At 49.3% G+C, this 26,956-nt stretch overlaps 1 protein-coding gene across 3 annotated transcripts in view; it reads right to left on the bottom strand.

The window, feature by feature from the left end:
- The window catches only part of MASP1 (MBL associated serine protease 1), a 130,966-nt gene that overhangs the window by 5,408 nt on the left and 98,602 nt on the right, over positions 1-26,956 (bottom strand). For 2 of the 3 annotated variants that reach the window (XM_063131772.1, XM_063131771.1), the window contains 3 exons: positions 26,699-26,836; positions 24,687-24,761; positions 11,127-12,849 (listed from right to left, as the gene is read on the bottom strand). In XM_063131772.1, the coding sequence (XP_062987842.1) occupies positions 11,966-12,849; positions 24,687-24,761; positions 26,699-26,836 (1,097 nt within the window). In that variant the 3' untranslated portion in view covers positions 11,127-11,965. Of the gene's footprint in view, positions 1-3,155; positions 3,224-4,995; positions 5,182-7,095; positions 7,210-7,281; positions 7,417-11,126; positions 12,850-24,686; positions 24,762-26,698; positions 26,837-26,956 lie in introns of those variants that run through there. The other variant, XM_063131773.1, reaches the window with a different exon arrangement.

Genomic DNA, 26,956 nt, shown 5'->3' with positions numbered 1-26,956 from the left:
TCCTCCTTTCCCATATGGTCACCCTAAGTGAACTACAGGAATTGTAGTTCCATAGGGGCACCTGGATATGGAAATGTAATAAATGAAATGAAATATGGCTTAGCCCCTGCTGCCTGTTCCCTGAATTAATTTCTTCCTCCCCTGAACTCCAATACCAGATGTGAGGTCGAGCTACAGGGAGAAAAACTGTCCGGACATACACTATGGGCATGGGAAAAGGTTTATTTAGGGTTTATTTCAGCTTTCTCCAGCCTGATGCCCACCAGATGCCTAGATTCCCATAATCCCCAGGCAGCATGTCCAGTGCTAAGGAATACTGGGAGTTGTCAGCCAAAATATCTGGAGGGCATCAGGTTGGAGAAGGCTGGTCTATTTGGGAAAAAAAATGAAATAATTTGAGCCATCTTGAAAATTAATCTCCATTGCCTTCACTTCTGCCTCCCCTTTGCACTAAAAAACAGATTCGCCCGCCCCATTTTATAAGGGATCAGGGGAGACCTGGTTTTGTTTAGTTCTATTGATTATTTTTATTTATGCTGTGTTTTCCAGCCACGGGTGACTTTCAGACCAGCTTACAATTGAAATCCACATATATATACAGTTGTAATAAACAGGGATGTGTGGGGTGGTGATAGAAAGTATGACAGCGTCTTCTGGCTGCTGGCAATTGTTGATAAAAGTCCAGGAGCCAAGGTCTTGGCTTGGAGTCCATATAGATGGACTCAGGAGACAGGACGGGTGGGTGACATAGATGGCAACCCACAGACAGAAGTGTCTCCTTCACCGTTCTGCTGAGTCTTCTGGGCTCTGGCATCTGGAGATATAGCTCCAGTTCCAAGTGTTTCAAGGTTTAAACAAGTGAGCCTGCTGCTCTCATGCTATCTTTCTGGCGCCAGGTTAAGACTTTCCTCTTTGCCCAGGCATATGGCGGCACATCTTAATCACCCACATGTTTAGTTTTTTAATGGTTTTTAATGCTTTATGTGTGTATGTTCTGTGTTTTAAAATTTTAAATGTTGTATACTTGTTTTTATCTCAATTTTAGAATTTCTGTCAACCACCCAGAGAGCCCTGGCTATGGGAGCGGTATATAAGTGTAATAATAAATAAATAAATCCCAGGAGCCCAATATCAGTCAGCCTGTAGTGCAAGAACTATCAGTGAGCTTTTCTACACGAGGCATTTATCATACACTCATCATTCCTGTTGTCATGTACAGAACCACAAACATGACCTTCCAGTTTCGCTTCTGTTTGTAAACAGCACTTTCGGAGAATTTTTCTTAGAGCAGGGGAAAAAAGAAGTATTACTTCTGATGGTGAAAGAAAAATGCTGTTTCCACTTGTGTATTTGCACTATTCTGCTATACCACAATGCCTCCTAGAGGTTATGTAGCAGAAAAGCAGGAAAGGATATGCTTCTCATTTAGCACTCGGATTTAAATTTTGTGACAAAAGTGAAAGCAGTGGATTATCAGCCTCAATGACAATAGCCCCGAGTTGCTTCTGCTATGATTTGTTATCTTGCTAATTTCACTAGTTATTTTATGGTTCATGCAGGAGGCATGATGGGAGGCTTCTAGAACTGGGAGTGGTGGGTGGGGGGAAGGGACTGGGAGAGCCACCAGGGCTGGACAGCAGCCTGAGAAGTCATAGAATCATGGAATAGCAGAGTTGGAAGGGGCCTACAAGGCCATCAAGTCCAACCCCCTGCTCAATGCAGGAATCCACCCTAAAGCATCCCTGACAGATGGTTGTCCAGCTGCCTCTTGAAGGCCTCTAGTGTGGGAGAGCCCACAACCTCCCTAGGTCACTGGTTCCATTGTCGTACTGCTCTAACAGTCAGGAAGTTTTTCCTGATGTCCAGCTGGAATCTGGCTTCCTTTAACTTGAGCCCGTTATTTCGTGTCCTGCACTCTGGGAGGATCGAGAAGAGATCCTGGCCCTCCTCTGGGTGACAACCTTTTAAGTAGATGGTCTCCCCTCCATCTTCTCTTCTCCAGGCTAAACCTGCCCAGTTCTTTCAGTCTCTCTTCATAGGGCTTTGTTTCCAGACCCCTGATCATCCTAGTTGCCCTCTTCATCTGCTTACAGTCCTCATCTGCTTGCAGCATTTCCTGCTTGGAGTTCAGACCCTCTTAGCTTCAAGACTACAGGTATCACAGCAGATGCATTCGGACACATTCCTCAGCCTGCTTTGCTTCCTGACAGTGAATTGCAAGCTGCCTTCAGGTTCGTATAGGGTTGCCATACATCCCGGAAAACCGGGAATGTCCCGATTTCCAGGAGATTCTGAAATGTCCCGACTGGCTGGGCAAGAATCCCGGATTCCTGGTCCAGCTGGCCGGAGAAATTCTGACCTCCAAAATGGTGCCTTGAGCCTGCCCAGCGGAGCGGCAGCAGCAGAGAAAAAGACGCCTCAATCCGGTGCTTTTTCCAGAGCATCACCACAGGGTCACCTGAGTCACTCGCCGTGACTCACCTTATTGCGCCTGCCGCTGCATGGAAGTGGAACAACAGCGAGGAAAGGCGCACGTGCTCTGCTCAGGCTACCCGAGTCCCAGGCAATGCAAAGGAGTTTGGTGCGCTTGGCTGGTTGGGGTCAGACCTTTAGGGTAAGCGCGGGGCGGAGCTGCTGGGTTATTTGTGGGGGAAGAAAGAGACTTTTGTGGGGGACAGGAGGAAGGGAGCGAGTGGGGGGCGAGGGGGCGAAGGAGAGGAAAGGAGAGAGGGGAGAAAGGAAAGGAAAGTCACTCCCCCAAAAATCGCCCTTCAAAAATCCACCTCCTTGGATTTGGCTTGCAAGCCTCAAATCTGTTACTTGGAAGTAAGTTGCAGTGAATTTAAGATGTCTGGTTTTACAGAGGTTGATGTCTTCATTGAAAAATTGGGCTTTCCCTAGACCTTGACATATTGCTCAGTTTTTTAAAAAATCCTACCCCCTGCCCCCCCCCCAAAAAAATTGTCCCAGTTTTGTGGATTCAGAATATGGCAACCCTAGGTTCGTAGGATCACCAAAGAGGACCGAGGTTCAAACAAGAGCATCGTTCCACCCACAAAGAGGCTGAAAGAGGGTGGCAGTGAACATGCCTCCCCTACCTGCTACCTGAGCACACGGCATCCTTCAAATTAAATATATGGTAACAGCTGCATCACCTCCATCAGGGCATCTGGGAGACGTTGCAAGAACTGCTTCCCCCATCCGGTGACAAGGACCATGGCATCTGGTGTAAGGAAGGAAACGGCCGTTGCGTTAGCAGCACAGAAGAGGAAGGAGGCTGCCATTCGCCACAATGGGGCTCGCAGAAGGACATTCTGGTGGATCGTGCCTCACGCGTCAGATCTGAGCATCTCTCAGTGTGCTGCCCTTAATGGTGCTCAATTCTATCTGCAACTTATCTTACCTTGTCATGGGGTTAGGCTGGGGATGTCTACATGCCATTGGATAATCTACACTAATGTAGGCAACTTAGTGTTTGCCTCCAGATGTTGGGGACTACAACTCCCATAAGCCCCCACCAATATGCTCAATGGCTAGGGATTTATGGGAGTTGTGGTCCAAAACATCTGGAGGCCACCAGGTTGCCTATTTGCTTACGTGTTGCATTTCTATACAACTATAGAATTTATAGAACTTATAGAAATTATAGAACTATAATTTCGGCCATTAGCCGAAGCTCTCCGGGCGGTTTACAAGACAACGCTTAAAAGCAAAAAAGACAAGAACATAATAAAATAAAATAAATTTAAAGCAGAATAAAAGCAAAGCGTAAGCAAGATAAAACCAAGCAGCAGTGCAAAGATCTAAAATGGCACCATCACAATTTTTAAAGCTGAAGGGCTAAAAAGCTCACTTGGCTTTTGACCACAATATCAGTTGGTAGGTAAGCCTCTCTGGCAAGTTCATTCCACAACCGGGGTGTCACAGCAGAAAAGGCCCTGTCCTTTGTAGCCACCTTCCTCACTTCATTTTGCCAGGGCACCCAGAGAAGGGCCCCTGAGGATGAATTTAGTGTCCAGGCAGGTACATGTGGAAGGAGACTATCCTTCAGGACTCCACGCCAATTAGGGCTTTGAAGGCTAATACCAGCACTTTGAATCGGGCCTGGGAATGGCCTGGCAGGCAATGAGATCCCAGCAGAGCTTGGCCGGGACTTGTGACACCCCTGCGGGAGCTCAGCTCGCTTTTGCAAGACTCAGGAGGCCGCTTCCTCCAGTCACACAGCAGGTCAACAAAAGTAAGCGGGTGGAGGGCAGGTGTGCATGGGTAGGGTGACCATAGGGAAAGGAGGACAGGGCTCATCAGTTGTAGAGAAAAGGGAATTTCAGCAGGTGTCATTTGTATGCATGCAGCACCTGGTGAAATTTTCTCTTCATCACAACAGTTAAAGCAGGAGCCCTGCCCTCTTTTGTATCTAGTCAAGAGGGCAGGGTTCCTGCAGCTTTTAACTGTGGTGATCAAGAGGGAATTTCACCAGGTGCTGCGTGCCTACAAGCGACACCTGCTGAATTTCCCTTTTCGACACAATTGTTAAAGATACAGGAGCCCGGTCCTTCTTTCCATATGGTCACCCTATGCACGGCGCTGAGAGGAAGGGTGCAGGGCAGCACAAACTGCCTCTTGCTTTAGAGAGCTTGTACCAACTCTAGTCAATAGAAACAGAGGAAATGGCGTTTAACTGAGTCGGACCATTGGCCCATCTACCTAGCGCAGTATTGTCGACACTGACCGGCAGCAACGCCTCTCCGGGTTTTCAGACTGTCTTTCACAGCCCTACCTGGAGATGGCGGGGATTGAACCTGAGACCTCCTGCATGCCAAGTGGCTGCTTGACCACTCAGTTACGGTCCTTCCTCAATGTTTTGCTATTAACAATTTGGTGACAGCCAGTAAAATAAAAGACTTGCATCTCCTGTGGATAGACTTCGTTCTGGGCTTAGCGATCTGCTTCCTGAACTGACATTGAACGGCTGACGGATGGGACCCACTTCCTCACCGTTTGGGGGCAAGCCATCTGGGAAACAAACCGGCATCACGTAATCATTCAGCCTGGCTTCTTCTGACAGTTCCACCAGGGCGATGTCATACTCAAAGGTGGCCGGCTTGTAAGAGGGATGGATGTGGAGCGTTTGGGGTCGGAGGAGTTGTTCTGTATCGTCTTGGGCCTGGGTTCTGTGCTTACCTGCAGAGTGGGGTGCGTGTGTAGGGGGACATAGAACAGAAGAACATAAGTCCAAATTCCATCTCTCTCGACCACAAGTAGTAGATGAGTGCAATAGCACCCTCCTGCCCATGTTCCCCAGCAACTGGTGCACATAGGCATACTGCCTCTGATACTGGAAGGTCAACATATAGCCATCAGCTCTAGTAGCCATGGATAGCCTTATGCTCCATGAATATATTTAGTTCCCTTTTAAAGCCAGCAGGGCTGGTGCTACCATAGAGGCCACTCAGGCGGCCACCTAGAGCGCCAAGCTAAGAGGGGCGCCGGGCACAGCACAGCACTCATGCGCGTTGGCTGTGAGCCGGCCTGGCCCAAGGATTCAGCTGGGCCTGGGTGGGCGAGATGGCGCCCTGCGCCCGCCCAGCCGAAGCGAAGCCAGAGATGCTGGGGTGGGAGTGGGGCGGCTCCATGTTTGGACTTCCGGAACATGCCCGGAAGAGAGAGAGAGAGAGAATGTATGGGTGCATGGGGTGCATGGGGTCTTTGAGTGAATGCATGTGTTCATGCGTGTGTTTGGAGTGAGTGATGCTGAGTGTGTGTGTGCATGCGTGTGTGAGTTGGGGACGGATGATTTGGAGGTGACATTCCTCTTAAATAATGCATTTTAGACCCATAGACGTTCCTTTCCAATTTGTTTGCTATAATTGGCATGACGTATTTCTTGCACTTTAAAATAAATTTAGCAGTTTCAAGTTTTGTGCTTATTTTTTCCAGGAAACAGATGTTCTTAAAATCAAAGTTGGCATTGTGTGTGTGTGTGTGTGTGTGTGTTTGTGAAAGTAGCTCACCTTGCCTAGGGCACAAAATAGTCTGGCACCGGCCCTGAAAGCCATTGAAATTGGTGGCCATCACTACCAACCCCTTGTGGTAGTGAATTTCACAGTTTAACTATTTGCTGTGTTGAAGAAGTCCTTTTTTTTTAATCTGTCCTGAATCTCCCACCAATCAGCTTCATGGGATGACCTTGTTGGGTTCTAGTATTATGGGAGCAGGAGAAAAATGTCTCCCTATCCACATTCTCGACACCAGGGGTTCCCAAACTTTTTCAGGTAACCGCCCCCTTGGTTCCACAAACTCATGCCCAGCGCCCCCTACCCTACCCTATAAAAATCATTATTCAGAATAGTGGTTTTCAACGACCCACTAAGGAAGATAATAAGAATAAAATTCAAAACAGTAACAATTAATTGAATATTTATTCAAAATCCAAAGCACCCGCCGCAGGCTTGCCGAGAGAAAGAGGGAAAAGAGAGCGAACGCCTCTGTTTTGCAGCCAGCATGGCGGGGCACACCAAGCAGGATATGTCTCTTCATTAGCGTTTTGGTGCTTTTGGAATATTTCAATTCACCGTTAAAAGGACTCTTCTTAAATGGTATTAATACATGTGTGGATTCTTCCCCTAGATGGCTTAGGACCAAACTACCTTCTCCCATAAAAGTGTCCCTGGGTTTTAAGACCTTCTGGAGAGGCGCTTCTCGGAAAAGACCACCTTGAGCGCCCCCCTGCCACCCCTTTGCCTCTTAACGCCCCCCCTATGCAATCCCACTGCCCCCAAGGGGGCAATACCGAACACTTTGGGAACCACTGCTCTACACCATGCACAATTTTGTACCCCTCTATCATGTCTCCCCTCAGCCTCCTTTTTTCCAAGCTAAACAATCCCAGCTGTTGTAATTTTCCCTCATAGGGGAGATGCTCCAGCCCCTTCATCATTTGAGTTGCCCTTTTCTGCCTGTTTTCCAACTCTACAATAATTGAACGTCAGACAGACAGACAGACAGACAGACAGACAGACTCCCCCACCTGCCACACACCCCTCTTTTATTATTTAAGATGGATGTTGCCCTTCTCTGCACTTGGCCCTTGCTTACCCAGGATAATTTTGAATGATGAAGAGCTGATCACATCATTGCTTCTGAGGACAGGGTTCTCCAGGTCCAGTTCATCATGGAGGCAGTGAGCAGCGGTCACAATCCATTTATTGCCTAGGAAACAAGAAGGCGCTAAGTCCCTGTCCCACTTTTCCGCAGATCCCACTCATTCTAAGAAGTTCTTACCCAGGAGTGAGCCTCCGCAGAAGGGGCGTCCGTTCCTGTGCAGCATGGCGATCCACGGCGAGATCCCTCTCTGGGCATAGCGGCCATTAGCAATACGGGCCAGCAAGCTTCTGGAGAACCTGGGCTTCCCACACACTGAAAGAGAAGGAAATGGCAGGACTTAGGGGGCCAGGAGACCTGGCTTGTTCCTGATACACTGGCAGTGGCCCAGATCCAGGTGCTTGCAAAATGGGAGAGGGATGGGGAGGACGACGGATGAATAATCCTTGCACCGATGCAAGGAAGTGGACATCCCAGATGGCGCCCTGAAGTCCATTTGGGCCCTGGTGCAGTGCAACGAGAAATGCTTGTACTTAACTTTCGGTTTGGTCGGATCATGCTTGATTCTACCCTTTGGGTAATTTAGTGGTAGTTATTGCCCTTTAAAAATCACAGCCAGGGTAGCCGGCTTGCTGTTCCTGAACCTCACTTTGCTTGACTGCTCCTGGTAGAGCCTGTGATGCACCACATCTGGTTCCCATTCTCTTCCCACTACCTCATTTCCGCCTCAACTGGGCAATGTTCGCCATTGCGCAGTTGGCATCAGTCAGGGTATCACCACATATTCAGTTTCTTGGAGCCCCTCCCAAAGACCTGGCAACTAGGGTTGATGGGTCTTCCAATCTATGGTTGGTCTGGCCCTATTTGCACTGGAAAATGGATTGCATTGATCATGATCATTCTGCAGCTAGTGTTTATGTCTGTCTCTTGCGGGCACATGTAAGTAACGACGCAATTAATATCACATCCGGTTTGGCCCAGAAAGGATCAAAGCAAGAAAGAACACACACTTGGCAATGAAACCCACACAGTGGGTGATATCATAGAATCATAGAATAGTAGAGTTGGAAGGGGCCTCTAAGGCCATTGAGTCCAACCTCCTGCTCAATGCAGGAATCCACCCTAAAGCATCCCCGACAGATGGTTGTCCAGCTGCCTCTTGAAGGCCTCTAGTGTGGGAGAGCCCACCACCTCCCTAGGTCATTGGTTCCACTGTCATACTGCTCTAACAGTCAGGAAGTTTTTCCTGATGTCCAGCCGGAATCTGGCTTCCTGTAACTTGAGCCCGTTATTCCGTGTCCTGCACTCTGGGAGGATCGAGAAGAGATCCTGGCCCTCCTCTGAATCTACCATCCTGGGTCTTCTAGTGACACTGAACTAGGTTGGGAACCAAATTGTAAATCAGAACTGTAACAAAAGTGTTTGGCTATTCTGAATCAAACTGAAAGCTGGATTTGTTAAGTGTCAGACCCCAGAGACAAGACACTTGGTTACAATGTCTGAACTTCTACATCTGCCTATAGAATGAATATTCTGATTGGACCAATAGAACATCTGACAGAAGAATGACCAAATGTGTCTTTTACACACTAAAAAAATGGTTTCTGATTTGGGGATTGGATACTGATTTTGTTGTTGTTGAAGTCAGCTTTGAATTGTGGCAGAGAATATGCAAACTCAAAATCCATTCAGATGGATTCCTAAAGAAATCTCAGAAGCCAAAATCATGTCATTGTTAGGATTGTTGAGAATTTTTAAATGTGTGTACACACAGCCCCTTGCTTCATTTTCGTAGTGCAATGATTAAGTTTATGACAAGACATACCTTCAACACGATTCTTGATACTCAGAGATTCATAGGTAACACAATAGTTTTATTCCTTTCTTACTAAAGATCGTAATACAAAATAGTAGGAATGCTACAAAATGGAATACAAAACCCATAAAAAATAGCATAATATCCCTTAAATATGTAACAGAGCCAAGAATATTTTTCCAGGCATGTATTATAACATAAGGCCTCTTTCTTTGGATAGTTTCAGTGCTTGATTTCCTGATGCCGTTTACTCAGGTAAGCTCCTAATGGAACTTCTGTTTTTGACCTGATGGAAATGAGGAAAACCCGATCTCTTTTACTAAAAAAATGTTTATCAGTCGTGGGAGTGTTTCTGAGGTTTACAAGAATGATTCAAAACCCTCAGCCTTACGATGAAAATGAACAAAGAGAGTAAAGGTTATTTATCTTTCATTGGACCAAGAGCTTCTCTAAACGATCAATTTATTGCATGCTCATTTGGCCACTCACGGAAGTTTGTAGGTCCATTACACGGTGTCGTCAACAACCAGGACATCTCCTGCATTATTCCCTGGAAATCCCGCTATTCAAAGAACCACAGATAATGTGGTAATATCTGGAAAAAAGCAGGCTTTCCAGTGTGTAACTTTGGCGTTGTGCAATAATTCTGCCACTAGATTGCGCTGTCTCAATGGAAGTGAATGGAGCATGTAGAGAGGGGAAGTGTTCAATACAAACCACATGGCTGTCTGCGGCCACCCATGTAATTAAGCCAATTACAATCCCAGAAAGAAAGCAGAAGCATAAAGCCCTGGTAAGGCAACAAGATTTTTTTTCCAAATGTAGAGAAGCTCAAACTTTTTATAGTGGTAAAGTATGTAGGCTTTTGAGTTACATTGTTTTATCAGTCAGGATTGAAAGAGTTAAGAACATAGTACAGTCAACACTGACTGGCAACAAACACTCTCCAGGTTTTTCCTACCCTAAGTGGAGATGCCGGGTATTGAACTCGGGACCTTCTGCGTGCAGTCCAACACATCTGGAGGACATCAGGTTGGAGAAGGCTGCTTTAAGGAGTGAGGCACAAACTAAAGAAACACGAAGTTCAATGTAATGTTTTTCCTACACAAGGTGCACATACGTTCCCCCTTCTGACACAATGATTTGGACATATATTTCTCTTGGACGTGGAAAGGAAGGGAAAGGAATGGGAGGACGGACGACGATTGTGAATACTGAGGTTTTGGGTACCCTCCCCTCGTGTAATTCACCCCAGAACTACAATTTTGGTGCAGATTTTTCAGTCACAGACCCTGCAAGTCAACGGACCCGTTCAGACAACACACTAAACCATGGTTAGGGCACTAAGCCTTTTGCAGCATGTGGTTAGTGAGTGTGTTAAAGCTTTGGTTATGTAGCCACCACAGTTAGGAACGGTTCCCACGACACACTAAGCCATAATTTTTAGCTCAAAACGCTTTACCATCATGGTTTAGCATGTCGTCTGAACAGGGCCAATGTTTTCTTTCATTATTGTGTCATTTTTTAAAAAACCGAAATGTTTCCTTTTGTAATTAAAGAGGCCACTAGAGAGAGCTAGAAGATCTCTCTCTCTCTCTCTCTCTCTCTCTCTCTGTGTGTGTGTGTGTGTGTAATATTGGTGCTTGCAACTCAGGGCCTTGCTAGACCAGGGGTTAGAGCGGTGCGAGGCGGGTGCTCGTCCCTGTGTGTCCAGATGACGCACAGGGGATCCTGGCCTCAGCCAGGCCTCGAGCCGCCCTGGCACCGCGCTAACAGGAACTGCTTGTAGCGTGGTTCTTCCAGCAGTCCCAGCCGCAGGTCGGGCTGAGGCCGGGACCGCGGGCGTGTAGGCAGGTCCGCCGCTTTTCCCAGCTACCGGATTTACTCCCAAGTAGCCGGGAAAAGTGGTAGATGGGCCACAGTGCTCCCCAGGAGCGCTGCGGCCATCAGGGCTATGGTGGGGACATGGGGGTGGGGGGCGGGAAACGGAAACCAGGGAGATCGGGGGAATCACAGACCAGGGGACATCGGGGGGGGGAATTGCAGGCGGGGGGACATCGGGCGGGGGATCAGAGATTGCGGGTGGGGGGGCGGGTGGGGGAAGGAGAACGGGGCTGGGGTAGGGGGGGCAAGGGGAGGAGAATTAAAACCCCCCACAACAACCCCTACTTACCTTTCCTGCGTCCTGCTGCTATAATTTTTTTTAAAAAAATGGCGGCTGTGACAGCTCTCCTCCAGAGCTCATTGCGTCTGGTGTGTGAATAAGGGCGAGATCTCGCGTTATTCATAACGCGAGGTCTCCCCTCCTCTCCCCCGGATTCTCACCTAGGTCTAGCAAGGCCCTCAAATCCATCACCAACATATTGTCCATCAAACAAAGTTAACTATAGAGGATGCATTCAGATATTCCTTTCCTTTCAGTGTCAGGCTGGTGGGTTAAACTGAAAGTTTAACTTGTGTGAACTTGGAAAACACCCCCCCCCCTCACACACACTTCCTTGTCCAGAGAGTGGGAATGATCAACCTAAAATTAAGCACCGGGAAGCCTGATTTTAATGCCCTCAGTGCAGGTACTGGAAAACTGGGGCCGAGAGTTGCATGGCAAATGATCCCATAGGCACTACCCAGTGGTGGCGGCGGTGGCGGTGGTGATGGTGATGTGATGGGACTAGATGGACCCTTGGTCTGATCCAGCACGGCACTTCTTATGTTCTTATGTGGACTAAAACACTTGCTCAACCATTTGCCACGCAGCCTTTCCAATCACAAATGGATGCATTAGTGTTTGAGCGGTTGGTTGGTGGGACGGCCTTATCCTAGCAGAGAGATATTGAAGTTGAGTGTTTGGGAAATGTGATATCCCTTTAACAGAAGCACTACGTACAGGAACATTATCTGGAGCCTCCTCCCACCGATTCATAACAATTGTAAACTTATTGTGTGGGAGGGAAAAACATGGTCCACAAGGGCCCTCGAAACACTTCTGACACAACTGAGCTTAGATGATGTTCTGGCAAAATACCCGCAGTCCTTGCTTTGATACTCAGCTCATCTGCCCACATCAGCGCCCATGAATGTCCATCCACTCTTCTGTTGCAGCCAGTCCACATAGTTGGAGACCTTGGTGTAGACCCCGTAGACCTGTTTGCTCCCACATTCTTCTGGTCCACCCCATGAGACTAGCCCTTGGGCCACCCACCTCCGGCTGTTAAGGTCTTGGATGACGAATGCTCCTCCGCTGTCTCCAAGGCAAGTGTCCTTCCCACCTTCATAATATCCGGCACAGAACATATTCTCTGTCACGCTGTAGTTACCCGATCGGGACTCGTAGCTCATCTTACACTCAGCATGGAGCACCACTGGCAACTTGACGTATTGTAGAACGTCGGACAGGGTCTGCATTCCTGAGCTGATGACCTCGTCCACTGTGATGTTGGGATTGGAGATGCCCCAGCCAGCCACCAGGCCCAGTGTGTTGGGCTGAGGTCCTTCCAATTCATGTTCGTACTGCGGTAGACAAACTGGCATGACGTAAGGTCCCATGGCCACCTTCTCCTTCAGCTTCACCAAAGCAATGTCGTGGTTGTAGTTCTGGATGTTAAAGGCCTCATGGAGGACAATCTTCTCCACAGTCCGGTTGACGGCATCCATCTTGTTTTTCACATTGTGAAGGCCCAGGTAGACGGTGACGTGTTCTTTGGAGACCGGGATAATGGTGTTATCCCGGCGCTGGGAGCGAAGGACGTGGGCGGCTGTCAGCACCCAAGACTCCGAGAGGAGGGCTCCACTGCCGAACCACCGGTCGTTCGGCACTCGGGATGTGTCTTCTACAACAATGAGCACTTGCCAGGGGAAGAAGCCGGGCTCTGCATTTCGCCCACCAATGATACGCTTGATAAGTGTGGGCAGAGGGCGGATTGGCTGCCCACATACTGGAAAGAGAAAATAACAGAGCAGAGGGTTAGTCTACCACAGTCAGAGTCTTCAGCAAGTAGTAGGTGACTCTCTAGTAGATTATGCCAGAGTTTCCCCCAGTCATTTGGGCATCAGGGGACAGAAAGACCCTCACTTTGCTTTCAGCTCTGCTCTTACTTCCTTTGTTCTACAACAGCCTTCCTCAACCTGGGGCGCTCCGGATGTGTTGGACTGCATCTCCGGGCATTCTGGGAGATGCAGTCCAACACATCTGGAGCACCCCAGGTTGAGGAAGGCTGTTCTACAAGGTTGCTCTCTGTGAACTTGCATCTGAGTATTTTTAATTCTAGAGATGGATGAAATTGAAACGTATGATTTCAAACGTATGATTTAAAACAATTAACTGTTCAGATCGATATGCAGAATTTGAAAATTATGAATGCTTGGATTTCAGATTTTGGATTTGTTTTTGACATCCAAAGTTTTTGAATTTTGGATGCTGATAGCCCAGCCCCGATTTCAACGATAGTGAATGTATATGCATGCAACCAATCAAAGTTCTGTGGCAAAATACTTCATATCAAATATCTGATTAAAATGTGATTTCTGGGAAATAATTATTTTTCAAATTATGTTGATTTCGAGAAAATGTAACATCTCCCCAGCAATGGCCTTGAGGCTCGCAACTTGTGTGTGTGACTTTATGTGTGTATCTCCTTGACTTGATCTTCCTTCCTTCCTGCTTAAGATCCATGACAAATTCACTTCTGAATGGATACATACACATTAACTTTGAACTGGGCTCGTCCAGTCCACCACGATCCACATTTTTAACTTTGAACTGGGCTCGTCCAGTCCACCACGATCCACATTTTTAACTTTGAACTGGGCTCCTCCAGTCTACCACGATCCACATTTTTAACTTTGAACTGGGATCGTCCAGTCCACCACAATCCACATTTTTAACTTTGAACTGGGCTTGTCCAGTCCACCACAATCCACATTTTTAACTTTGAACTGGGCTCATCCAGTCCACCACAATCCACATTTTTAAGACCTCGAGGCCAATCCAGAGGGTTGCCAGAAATCACAGGTCTGGGCTCCCTGGTCATTGCAGGGTGGCATATGTGGCTTCGGGTGTGATTTGCACAGGACAAGCACAAGATAAGGCAGCTACCACACAGAGGAGATAGCAGTGAGCTAAATGAACAAATAATAATAAAAATGTAATAAATGTAATAATAATAAATAGTTTGATCTGGCATGAGATCGCTTCCTATGATACTGTGAACTTCTCATGGATCTTAAGAGTGGAATCAATGGAACGCATGTTCAGAAGTCTCCCTAGGGTTCATTTTCATCCGCATGAAGGAAAAGGGAGCATTTGTGGCATAATCTACTAGCAATGATGCACTCACACCATGTGGTGCTGCCCATCATTGCACCCTCAGAGATCCAGAATACCTTTATGGGATGGGAAAGGAAGTGGCTGAGCTCCCCACTAACATGCACAGTGAGGTGAGGCAGCGTTGGCGGTCCTGTCGCTAGCCAGGACAACCCGCCTGTTCTTCGGAGATGGCCTAGGCTGGCAGTGAAACAAAACACAGACAAGTCGGATTGCTGTCGCTAGCGTATCTGGTTGGAGGAAGACCGATTCTTTGGGAGCTTTGACCCATTCCAGGGTGTCACTGGGAACCAGTGTGAGCAACACAGTGCGAAACACTAGCCAGGATGCAAAGAATATGATCAGCACCATACCGACATGATGTAAAAACTAGAATGTCCGCATGCATTCACACACACATGTCCACACATGTGTCCATGCAAGCACACACGCACACGCACCCCCTCTAGGACACCCTACCAGGAGCCCACCCGGGGACACCTGGAAAAGGTGAATGGGCACAACAGTGCAGAGAATGGGAGTAGCCAGGTGCCCCTCAGTAGAAACTCCATTTACCCCCCCTGCAAGTGGCATGTAGGTGACTTCCAAGCCCCTTTCTTGCCAGACGATATTGAGTTAATCCTGCTGAATCCACATTGCTGATTAACTGCCAGGACAACACCATAGGTCAGTTTCAAATGAAACTGACCAATCAAACCCAGCCAAGTCCTTGGAACTGCCTCCTAGGCACATCACCTGTATGGGAGGGGCTACAGACGCAAAGCACTTGACAATTTCAGCTGCAATTCCCCTTCTGACCACTGCATGGAAATATATAAGCTATTGTCCTGCCTCAGCACGGTGTGACTCTGATTTAGCAGCATGAGCGCCGAGAAGTCACCTTATTCTCGAGAATAAACGTTTGGAGCCCAATGCCTTGCCTGTGATCTTTTGTGAGTGTCTCAATATTGGATTTGAACGCACTCGGATTAGCATAATTTATGCAACAAACAGGCACCGAAATATCAATTTACACACAGCTTCAAGATGTCGTGGATGCAGGTTTCATTGGGGTATCCATATCGGTTCATCAAACACAACTGTTCAGAGCATCTCATTATGTAAATTAATGCAAACGACGGGGTGGATTTTCTCAGGTGAAAGCAAATATGAATGGAAAGATGACCCAACAAGCTGCATTAATTCACCAGGAAAAGCACACGGCAGATTCCAATCTGACAGCAGCGTACACTTCCAACAATTTGCAGAATCCTGAGTGTGTAAACAGTTTGGGCTGTAGCTGTGTCTGTTACTATTACTTGCTTGTGAAAGTGTGAAAGTGTTCAGTGAGATCAGTACGAGGGGCTCTTAGTTCAGTCACTGCAACTGCAGGATGGAAACGCTTCACCTGTGAAATAGCTGCTTGTTATACAAGGCACAGAGTCCTAGCCTGAAAAAAAAAAAGGTATCCTGGATAAAATCTAATAAAACAGTTTCATGAAAATAAAACCAACCCACCTCAAAGTGCACAGTGTGATATCTGCATGTCCCAAATTAGGAGAGCCCTGTAGCACAACGCTCACCTACCCACAGCTCTATAGCAGCCTGCCATCCTCCGCTAATAACCAGCAATACTAGGATATCATCTGGCAGCCATCCTGCTTTCATACCAATTGCACCGGAGTTAACTGAACAGCAATCAAGAGCGCTGAAATGCATTGTGTGGTTATTTGTTTAACAGTCAGTAGGCAAAACGAACGCTTGGCTGAAATGAACACTTCTTAAATGGTTGGCAAGGGAAGAACAAGGTTGAGGAGGATTAAAATGACCAAGAAGTATGAGAAGAGGCTTGGAACACTTTACACTTGACGTGGACATGAGTTATCTGTGTCCGTGATGTTCACGCAAATTTTAATAAATTTCTCCCCAGGGTTGTATGCCACTCAGGGCCAGTGCTGCCATAGAGGCCAGTTAGGCGGCTGCCTAGAGTGCCAAGGTAAGGGGGCGCCGAATGGCGTGCCTGGAAGTCGCCCTCCCACTCCCAGAGCCGCTCTGGCCGAGTGAGGGCAGCTACCAGGTGTCCCGTTCCGAAGCCTTCTCCCTCCCCAGCGTCCCTGGCTTGGCTTCAGCTGGGCGCCCGTCCAGCAGCCAAAGCCAACCTGGGACACTGGGGGGCAGGGGCGGGCGGACGGCTCCACGTTCTGACTTCCGGCGCGCGTCGGACATCAGAACGTGGAGCCATCTGACTGCTCTCCCCCAGCTTCCCAGCTTGGCTTCGGCTGGGCGCTCCCAGCCAAAGCCAAGCTGGGGTGCTGGGGGGGGGCGAACGGACGGCTCCACGTTCTGACTTCCGGCGTGCGCCGGACGTCAGAACGTAGAGCTGTCTGACTGCCTTCCTCCAGCTTCTTGGCTTGGCTTTGGCTGGGCGCTCCCAGCCAAAGCCAAGCCTGGACGGTGGTGGTGGTGGGAACGGACGGCTCCACGTTCTGACTTCCTGGCACGCTGGAAGTCAGAACGTGGAGCCACCCGCCCACCCACCCCACCGCAGCGTCCCGCCAAGCCAGGAGGACTTCGGGCGAGGGATAGGTACCATGGTCTTATCCCCCGCCTGTCTCCGCCTACCTGGGGTGGTAGTGGGTACGGTGGGGTGGTGGGGTGAAAGCAGCTCACCTTGCCTAGGGCACAAAAAAGCCTGTCACCGGCCCTGATGCCACTGCTGTGTGAAAGCTGGATAACTTTGATGTCCACCTCTTGAACATTATCCACCCCGGCCCTGAATTCTGCCAAGCTCTCCTTCCCCACAAGGGTTGAGCCAACTTTAAGATTCGTAATATGTGCTTATTGTGCCAAACTTGCCCCCAGTGATGTTGCTTTCATCTTAAGCCAGTGTGGTGTAGTGGCTATTGCGCTGGACTGGGAGTCGGGAGATCTGGGTTCTAGTCTCAGCCATGGAAGCTCGCTGGGTGACTTTGAGCCAGTCACAGCCTCTCAACCCAGCCTACCTCACAGGGTTGTTGTTGTGAGGATAGAAATTTATTTATTTATTTATTTATTTATTGCATTTGTATACCGCCCCATAGCCGAAGCTCTCTGGGCGGTTCAATTAAGATAAAAACACTTTAAAACAATACACATAGATTAAAAACCACAAAAAACAAGCAAAATACACATACATTTAAAACCACTATAACAACTTTAAAAACGATGAGCCAAAAAAACCAGACCCACGGTCATTACATATTGCTAAATGCCTGGGAGAATGGAGAGGAAGGAAGATTACGTATGCCGCCTTGAATTCCTTGGAGAAAAAAAGGCAAGGTATAAATGCAATCAATCAATCAAACAATCAATCAATCAATCAATCAATCAATCAATCAAAAAGATGGAACGATTGGGATTTTTTTTTTTAAAGAGAGGGGGGCAGATGTATGAGAAATCGACGTCGAGGGTAGGCACGGCTTGGCATCTGTAGGGTGACCCTATGGAAAGGAGGACAGGGCTCCTGTATCTTTACCAGTTGTATAGAAAAGGGAATTTCAGCAGCTGTCATTTGTATGCATGCAGCACCCGGTGAAACCCCCTCTTCATCACAACAGTTAAAGCTGCAGGAGCCCTGCTAGAGTGACCAGATACAAAAGAGATCCTGCAGCTTTAACTGTTGTGATGAAGAGGGGATTTCACCAGGTGCTGCATTCCTACAAAGGACACCTGCTGAAATTCCCTTTTCTAAAAAACTGTTAAAGATACAGGAGCCCGGTCCTCCTTTCCATAGGGTCACCCTAAGCATCGGCCGAGAGCCCACACACCAGCAGAGCCCGCTGGCGAGAGCCCCCAGGAATTCCTCCTCCTCCTCCTCCCCACTGAAGCCTGCTTGTTCACCTGCTCCTTGCTCTTGCTCAGACAACGTTGGTGGTAGTGAGGAAGAGCGATAACGGATGATGTGGTTCAAACCACCCAGTGGTAGCAATGATGAAGAGGAGGAGGAGGTGGAGGTGGAGCAAAAGCAGCTGGTGACAATGGCAGTGAAAAGGGAGCTTCACTGAAGGAGGGCGGCACAGAGGGTGTCTTGCCCTCAAAGGACCCTCCGAAACCTGGAGCCAGCATGGGGACTGTATTCTGGGCAGCTCTCCCCTTTCGCCTGCTGCTCAGCTGCTCGGCCGATCAGATGATCCGCTGCATGGCCGGGAACTGTTTCCGGACACCATGATCTTCATTAGGATCTGAGGGGGAGAGAATTCCCCCAGTGATTCCAAAGCAGCCACAATCCCTGTCTCTGAGCCACTAAACAGCGGCGAGGAAACTGTGATAATCACCGGGATCTCAGCAGCAGAGAGAGTTTAATCTCATAGAATCATAAAATCATAGAATAGCAGAGTTGGAAGGGGCCTACAAGGCCATCTAGTCCAACCCCCTGCTCAAGGCAGGAATCCACCCTGAAGCATCCGTGACAGATGCTTGTCCAGCTGCCTCTTGAAGGCCTCTAGCGTGGGAGAGGCCACCACCTCCCTAGGAAATTGTTTCCATTGTCATACTGCTCTAACAGTCAGGAAGTTTTTCCTGATGTTTTATTGTACTGCTCTAACATTCAGGATGTCTCCTCCCAAGCAATCCCAACGCAGCCTGGCTTTGACCTGCCCACCACCAGCGGCATGTGCCTCTTGACTACTTTGCCACTTGGGAAAGCCCTCAGCCCCGAAAAGGTTTTTCTACCTCTGGTCTAAATAACGCAGCCCTACCCTGTGGACGTGCACCTAGAAGTAAGCCCCAGCTTGTCTCTTGGGATTTATTTCTCAGTCCGTGTGCCCAGGTTTGGAGCATAAACCACGGAAGAAGACAACAAAGACTCTTGTGGCACCTTAGAGACGAACAAAGTTATTCTGGCGTAAGCTTTCGTGGACATGAAAAGCCTCCATGAAAGCTTCTGCCAGAATAAACTTGTTCCTCTCGAAGGGGCTACTTGACTCATCGTTGTTTTGCTGCAACAGACCAAGAAGGCGACTCCTCTGGAAAAAACATTGCCGTGGAAATAAAATATAAGTGCCCCACACTACCACCAAAATGTTTGCTCTGGCTGCGTTCTGCCCCAGAAATGGCTGCAGGAAGAGCTTGTTTCCTGGTGACAGGCAGCTGGCTTGAATAAAACCAGGAGAAGAGAGGAGCACAGTGAATTCTTTGCTTTTGGCCAACTCGCCCTGACCTCTGGAAAACTTTCCCCGGGAACTGCCAGCCCGCCTGGATTCCATCAGTACCAGAAGCAGACACAAATGGAAAGTGTGTGTTTAAAAGAAAGCCAGTGTTTAACAGGAAAGAGAAACTTGGGCACGGCCTGTCCTATTACATTCTGTGAGGCGGCTTGATCTGTTCCTTTGCCCGCTCCCCCTCCCTGCCCCAGGCAAACAAGGCAAGACTTCCCACACTCTGTTATTTGGGATCGTTCAATTCCGAGCACTTGGGGGAAAAAAACCCTTTCTCTTGGTGGGTCTGCTAGGTAGGTGTAGATCATGGAGGCCAAGGGAGGATCTACACTGCGTACTGAAGGCGCTTGCGTGCGCCTCCAGTGCGCCCTGAAAACGATTGTGTAGATCCTGCCTGGAAGAGGCGGAGGAAGAGGCGGAGGAGGAGGCTGGGGAATTTGGCCGTGTCCTTGCCGCCGCCGCTGCCGCCCACCTCCCCGCCGGCCTCCTGCTGCCGGCGAAAGAGCCACCTGGGTCGGAGAGCTCGGCGGAAGAAGGCGGGGTGGCTTCTTCCGCCGAGCTTTCCGACCCGGGTGGCTCTTTCGCCAGCAGCAGGAGGCCGGCGGGGAGGTGGGCGGCAGCGGCGGCGGCAAGGACACGGCCAAATTCCCCAGCCTCCTCCTCCTCCACCTCTTCCTCCGCCTCTTCCAGGCAGGATCTACCCAATCGTTTTCGGGGCGCACTGGAGGCGCACGCAAGCGCCTTCAGTATGCAGTGTAGATCCCCTCCAAGTCTGGGCGCAGGCAGCCCCTTGTTCTCAGCACCCCCCTCCAATTAAGCCAAGGGCAGTTGCCCAAATTCCTACTACAGATCTCCCAGCAAAACCACCACTGGGTTTTAAAAGGGTGAAGATATACTTTTAAATCCAAGTTGCTGTTTTATGGGGATCTGTTGGTGGTGGCCGGTGGCAGCCTGGACAGCCTGCTACTACCCATTTTGCAATTAGCGCTGACATGACTTCCCGTCAGTGCCATGTCCAAATTAGGAGGAAGCCACCTGGTCCTAGTGCCGCGGGAGGAGAATGCCGCACCCAGCAAGGAAGACGGTGGGTGGGGAAAACCTAGGGTGACCCTATGGAAAGGAGGACAGGGCTCCTGTGTCTTTAACAGTTGTATTGAAAAGGGAATTTCAGCAGAGGTCATTTGTATATATGCAGCACCTGGTGAAATTTCCTCTTCATCACCACAGTTAAATCTGCTCACTCTAGTGTAGCTCCTGCAGCTTTAACTGTTGTGATGAAGAGGAAATTCCACCAGGTTCTCCATATATTGAGCCTCGTGTGGCGCAGAGTGGTAAGCGGCAGTTTCTGCAGCTGAAACTCTCCCCACGGCCTCTAGGGGCGTTACTAGACAGGGCTCTAGCGCGCGTTACCTTCCGCAGTCACGTCGAGGCTTCCAGATGACGTTCATGAGGATCCGCCGTTATCCTGCGGTGAAGCCTCTTTCTCCCGACTTTAAAAAAGTGAGTTCTAGTGCGCCTTTTCCTGGCGTCCCGCGGTAATTCGGAGTACGTGTGGGAGGATGTCAGGTCACTGCGGTCCGCACTGGGCAGGAAAAGGCGTGCTAAGGGGGAGTGGTCAGCGGCTTCGGTCAAGTCGCCTCCGCCATTTGCGCGCAGTCCGCCAGCTGGGGCAGCGCGGCGGAGCGGCTTTTTTTTTTTACTCCCCCAGTGACAGTTTGCGCAGGAACGGAGGAACGGAAAAGTGGCTGGTGACTCCTTGCGGTGGGCAGCTACCGTGGCCGCATAATGGCGGTGCTGTACGCTGCCTGTTAGTGTGGGTACCGGGCTGGCAGAGGGCAGAGCTGTTTGTGGGCTGCTGCCATGGCTACGGCCAGATGTGGGTTGGCTCCTTGGGATGGGGCACAGGGCACAGAGGCGGTCATCGCCGCCGACACCTCAGAGGCATGATGGGAGATGTAGGCACAGAGTGCCCATGCAGATGATTGACCTTGGGTCATATGACACCCGCCACGACCCCCATCAGGAAGTGAGCGCATCAATGTTGACCCTCAACAGCACCAGCAGCACTTCAGCTGGCACTGGCACTGCCGCCGCTGCCGCCGCCGCCGCTGCCGGCTGCGCAAGTTTGCGGTCTTTCGGACGTGCGCAAACCGTGCAGCGAGCGAAAAAAAAAGCCGCGGCAATCAGGCCGGCGTGGCTGCGCAACCGTGCTCGCGGCGGCAGCAGCACAACCGGCGCAAACTTCCGCCACAAATCGAAGGCAGGTGTGGAGCATGAGGCGTCACAGCTGAACGGGAAAATCCGCTTTCACCGCTCCTCAACGACGGAACACCTGGTAGGTCTAGCAAAGCCCTAGGAGTCAGCAATGACTCAAGTGCTTTGCACGAGAAGTTCCTTTCCTTTTCCTTCTCCATATATACAAATGACTCCTGCTGAAATTCCCTGCTTTATACAACTGTTACAGATACAGGAGCCCAGTCCTCCTTTTCATAGGGTCACCCTAGAAAACCCGCAGCAGCCAGGGTGGTGCGTTCCCCAGAAAGCACACCTCTATCTCTTCACACCTGAAGAGATGGAGGTGTGCCACTGCATCTTCAAATTGGTGCTGAGATTGCAAATCCTTTGCAGGCTTCCTTAGGGGGTTGCTGTAGGGTGGTGCCGTTTTGCACGCCCAAGCCCTCATCCTGGCAAACCTTCACACAGTGCCTTAAGACAAGTCTAGTGCCACTTGAAGGGCCTTTCCTCCACCGTTGACACCCCAAGAAACGCAAGAGATGATGGGGGTAAGGGGATAGGATGGTGGGGACAAAACCGAAACCTAGGTTTGCTACATGGCAGTCTCGTGATAAGGCTCGCCTTGCACTCGGCTCAGAATGGACTTTGGTGAGACCCCTCTTCTTTCTTCCTTCCTTCCTTTTTTTCTCCAGGCTGGTCATGGCCGAGTCCCTGTGTATCCAAGTGATGCACAGGGACTCCCAGGGCCAGAGGGGGACAGGCACGGGTTTTCTCAGGGATAAAGAAAGCCTGGGAAAACCCGATTCTTCCCGCTGTCTCAGGACCATCCTGAGACTGCGGGAGGTGTGTGCTCCCATCCCGCCTGGTGCCATGCATGCTTACTCACGAGTAAGTGCAGCACCAGAAATTGGCATGGAGCCATGCCATGCAGCTCTGCGCTCATCAGGAGAGGGAGTGGCAGCAATTTCACCACCCTGGGATGGCAGGGAGCAGGTTTCTGGTGTAGATCTGGTGTAGAAAGGGCCTCTCTCTCTCTCTCTCTCTCTCTCCTTCCTTCCTTCCTTCCCTCACTCCTTCTCTATCTTGCTTTCTAGAATAGCACTCAGTTGCCATTGAGTTTTGTCTAAAGAAAAATGTCCAGTCCATGTGGAAGTTCCCTCCTGCGTAGAAATGTCTAGGGAATTTCGAAGGAAGCAAAATAAGACCCGAGCAATTTTGCAACACAATATGTGTGTATGTGCGTGCACACACGTGTGCATGCTCACAATTTCCCAGTTCCCCCCTCCCCCCCACTGCAAGCCATGGACAACCCACACCTTCCCTTCCCAGCTATGTTTTGCAGTGATGTGCTTTCATTGGGTGCACGTCGCTCCTTACGGTTTGATTCTTACAGAAAAAGGAGAAAGGGGTACAAGAGACCCAGGGCGTTTCTACACCTGCCTCCCCCCCCCCGCCCCGGCATCATCCCAGGATCATCTCTGTGCATCCAAATGACACACAGGGGAGCCCAGAAGCAGGCAGGGATGACCCTCCATTTTCCTTGAATAATTCTTAGGTGTAGAAAGGGCCCCAGAGAAGAGGCATAGCAAAGAGGTAGAGGAGGGAAAAGAAGAGAAAGAACAAGACAGGGAAGAAAAATAAGGCAGTAGTTCAGTGGCTTGTGTGATGTGAAATGTGCCAGTTGTTATCAGCACAGGTTTCTTAAACCACATGAAGCTGAGATAAACGCAAAATAACAGAGCATAAGAACATCAGAACATCAGAAGTGCCCTACTGGATCAGACCAAGGGTCCATCGAGTCCAGCACTCTGTTCACATAGCGGCCAACCAGCCATCGGCCAGGGATGAACGAGCAGGACATGGTGCAACAGCACCCTCCCACCCATGTTCCCCAGCAACTGGTGCACACAGGCTTACTGCCTCGGATACTGGAGGTAGCACACAACCATCAGGGCTAGTAGCCATGGATAGCCTTCGCCTACAGGAATTTATCCACCCCCCGTTTAAAGCCATCCAGATTGGTGGCCATCACTACATCTCGTGGTAGTGACTTCCATAATTTAACTATGCGCTTTGTGAAGAAGGACTTCCTTTTATTAATCCTGAATCTCCCGCCAATCACCTTCATGGGATGACTCCGGGTTCTAGTATTTTGAGAGAGGGAGAAAAATGTCTCCCTGTCCACATTCTCCACACCATGCAAAATTTTGTCCACCTCTATCAGGTCTCCCCTTAGTCTCCATTTTTTCCAAGCTAAACAATCCCAGTTGATGTAACCTTCCCTCCTAGGGGAGATGCTCCAGCCCCTTCATCATTTGAGTTGCCCTGGGCATGACTTTGCTTCTGACACTTGGGCATGACTAGAGCAGGTGTAGGCAATTTGTGGCCCTCCAGATGTTTTGGCCTACAACTCCCATAATCCCTCTTGATAGGTTGGGCTGGCTCCTTGTTTTAATACACAATCATACTCCCAGAAGCCCTTTTTTAAAAATGATGGCCAAACACATAATCTTGCAAAACTGGAAATTCAAAGCCAGCCTGAGCATTGATGCTTGGGTTCAAGACCCCCTAGCCTTGGCAGCCATGGGAAGATATTTAAGAGTTAATTACGAAAAGAGAGAAAAATGCTAACGATTTGGTATAGCTTCTCCGAACTCTATGTGGAATAAAAGACCTGCCCTTAGAGCAGTTTTAAACCCATAGAACCTCAGCAGCCTATATGGAGGATGGCCATAATGAAGCTTGAAGAGAAAAAGAGACACTCTTATGTGCCTTCCTTTCTGATTTTGGCCACAGCTAGACCCAAGGTTTATCCTGGGATCATCCAGGGTTCGCCCCTGCCTGAGCACTGGAACCCCTGTGTGTCACCTAGATGAACAGGTTTGACCCCTGGATGATCCAGGGATAAACCTTAGGTCTAGCTGTGGCCTCAGATGCACGCTCTGTCTGTAAGTCGAAAGACTGCACCATCTTTAAAACGCGGGGTTGGAACTAAAAGAGAACAGCATGTGTGGAGGCTGCGTCAGGGCAATCTAGGTACCTGGTTGGCAAGAAGGTAGACGCCTCCCCAACTCTGCACTTCTCCAGATCCCCTTAGCATCACAGGTGTAGGTACCTGGAAGAAAACATGTAATATTAGCGATGAACATGGATTGGGCCACCAGGTGGTGCTGTAGTGATAGCTTACCAGCTCTTTTCTTTATATGAGCTCCATCAGATGAATGTTTTATTGCACACTCGTTCTGGGCACTCTTGGATTTTCACAGTTCCCTCTCACGATGTCGCCTGCCTCCCACGAGCCTCCCACCCCTTGGTCTTCTTCGCTCCACAAAAAACACACACAACACAGTAAGTCCGACTTATTTTTAAAGATGGAAGTTGCCGCGAACTCCTGCTGTGTGCAGGAGAAGTAGTGGGATAAAAACAGCCCACCAGATGGGGTATGTGCATGTTGTTTACTTCCTCTTTCAAAACAGGAAGTAATGAGGGACAATCATGCTGGGGGAGAAGCGACGGTAAGCAAACGTGATTTCCCCATGGGATGACGTCGTATGTATACAAGTGCTATTCATCTTCAGCAGGAGAGGCTGTGGATGTGTTGAACCTGTGCCTGGCTGCGACAATGGACTGGATGAGGGCTAATAAACTGAAACTCAATCCAGACAAGACTGAGATGCTGTTAGTAGGTCATTCCGCTGACAGGATGGGGTGGTGTTGGTGTTCTACCAGTTCTGGATGGGATTGCACTCACCCTGAAGGAGCAGGTTCGTAGCTTGGGGGTTCTTTTAGATCCCTCATTGTCACTTGAGGCTCAGGTGACCTCAGTGGCACGGAGTGCCTTTTACAAACTCCGGTTGGTGGCCCAGCTACGCCCCTATCTGGACAGGGATAACTTGGTTTCAGTTGTCCATGCTCTGGTAACCTCCAAGTTAGATTACTGCAATGCACTCTACGTAGGGCTGCCTTTGAAGACGGTTCGGAAGCTGCAGCTTGTGCAAAATGCAACAGCCAGATTGGTTTCGGGAACCAGAAGGGTCGACCATATAACACCTGCTCTGATCCGCTTGCACTGGCTGCCTGTATGTTTCCGAGCCCAATTCAAGGTGCTGGTTTTGACCTATAAAGCCTTACATGGCTTGGGACCACAATACCTGACGGAACGCCTCTCCCGACGTGAATATACCTGGTCACTACGTTCAACATCTAAGGTCCTCCTCCGGGTGCCTACTCCGAGAGAGGCTCAGAGTGTGGCAACGAGGGACAGGGCCTTTTCGGTGGTGGCCTCCAGACTCTGGAACGATATCCCTTATGAGGCTCGCCTTGCGCCAACGCTGCTATCTTTCCGGTGCCAGGTTAAGACTTTCCTCTTTGCCCAGGCATATGGCAGCACATCACCCACATGTTTAGTTTTTAAACAGTTTTTAATGCTTTGTGTGTGTACGTTCCGTGTTTTAGAATTTTAAATTTTGTATACTCGTTTTTATCTTAATTTTAGAATTTCTGTAAACTGCCCAGAGAGCTCTGGCTATGGGGGCAGTACATAAGTGTAATAAATAAATAAATAAAAAATTATCAATCAGCGCACATAGTGCTTGGTAGACTTTCGGAAGCAAACAAAACAAAAAAACAAACAAACCCCAAAATCTCTCACTGGAAGGAGCTTACTATCTAAAGTCAACAATGTTGGACGAGAGGAGAGATAGACCAAGCAAGGGCTGAAGGTATTGAAAGCCTGGTTATAGTTTGGAATGAGGTTACCCATTTACCTGGGAGTAAGCTTTATTGAACTCTGCACCATACCTCTGAATACCAGAAACTGGGGGAACCTAATAAAGACGATTATCTCCCATTGCTTCCCTGTGCCATCTGGCTGGTTCAACACGCTGGAAACAGAAGGCTGGTCTAGATACACCTTCTTGGTCTGACCTAGCAAAGCAATTCTTCTGCTCTTCTGTTCCTCATTAAAGCTGCTGCCACCCCCCTCACTTGGTCGCTGTGGCTCCATCAGCCCACCCAACATGCTGTCTGTGTCCCCAAGGCAACCGGTCTCACCTGTGACGTTGGGGACCATCTGGTAGTATGGATGATGGCAGGAATACTGGATCCCTGACTGGTACGTGGTCAGGTTGTCTGGCGTAGAGAAGGTTAGGATGCCGTGGCCTAGCGCGGGTGGCACCTTGCAGTCTGCAACTGGGAAGCCAAGCAGATTTGGGGGATTGGAAATGTCACCAAGCAAGATTGATAATGAATCATAGAATCATAGAATCATAGAATCATAGAACAGCAGAGTTGGAAAGGGCCTACAAGGCC

This window comes from Elgaria multicarinata, chromosome 8 (genome assembly GCF_023053635.1).
Source record: "Elgaria multicarinata webbii isolate HBS135686 ecotype San Diego chromosome 8, rElgMul1.1.pri, whole genome shotgun sequence".
In the NCBI taxonomy this organism is placed as follows: Eukaryota; Metazoa; Chordata; class Lepidosauria; order Squamata; family Anguidae; genus Elgaria; species Elgaria multicarinata.
Note: the sequence above shows the minus strand (reverse complement) of the source record. Positions and strands in the feature narration are given on the sequence as shown.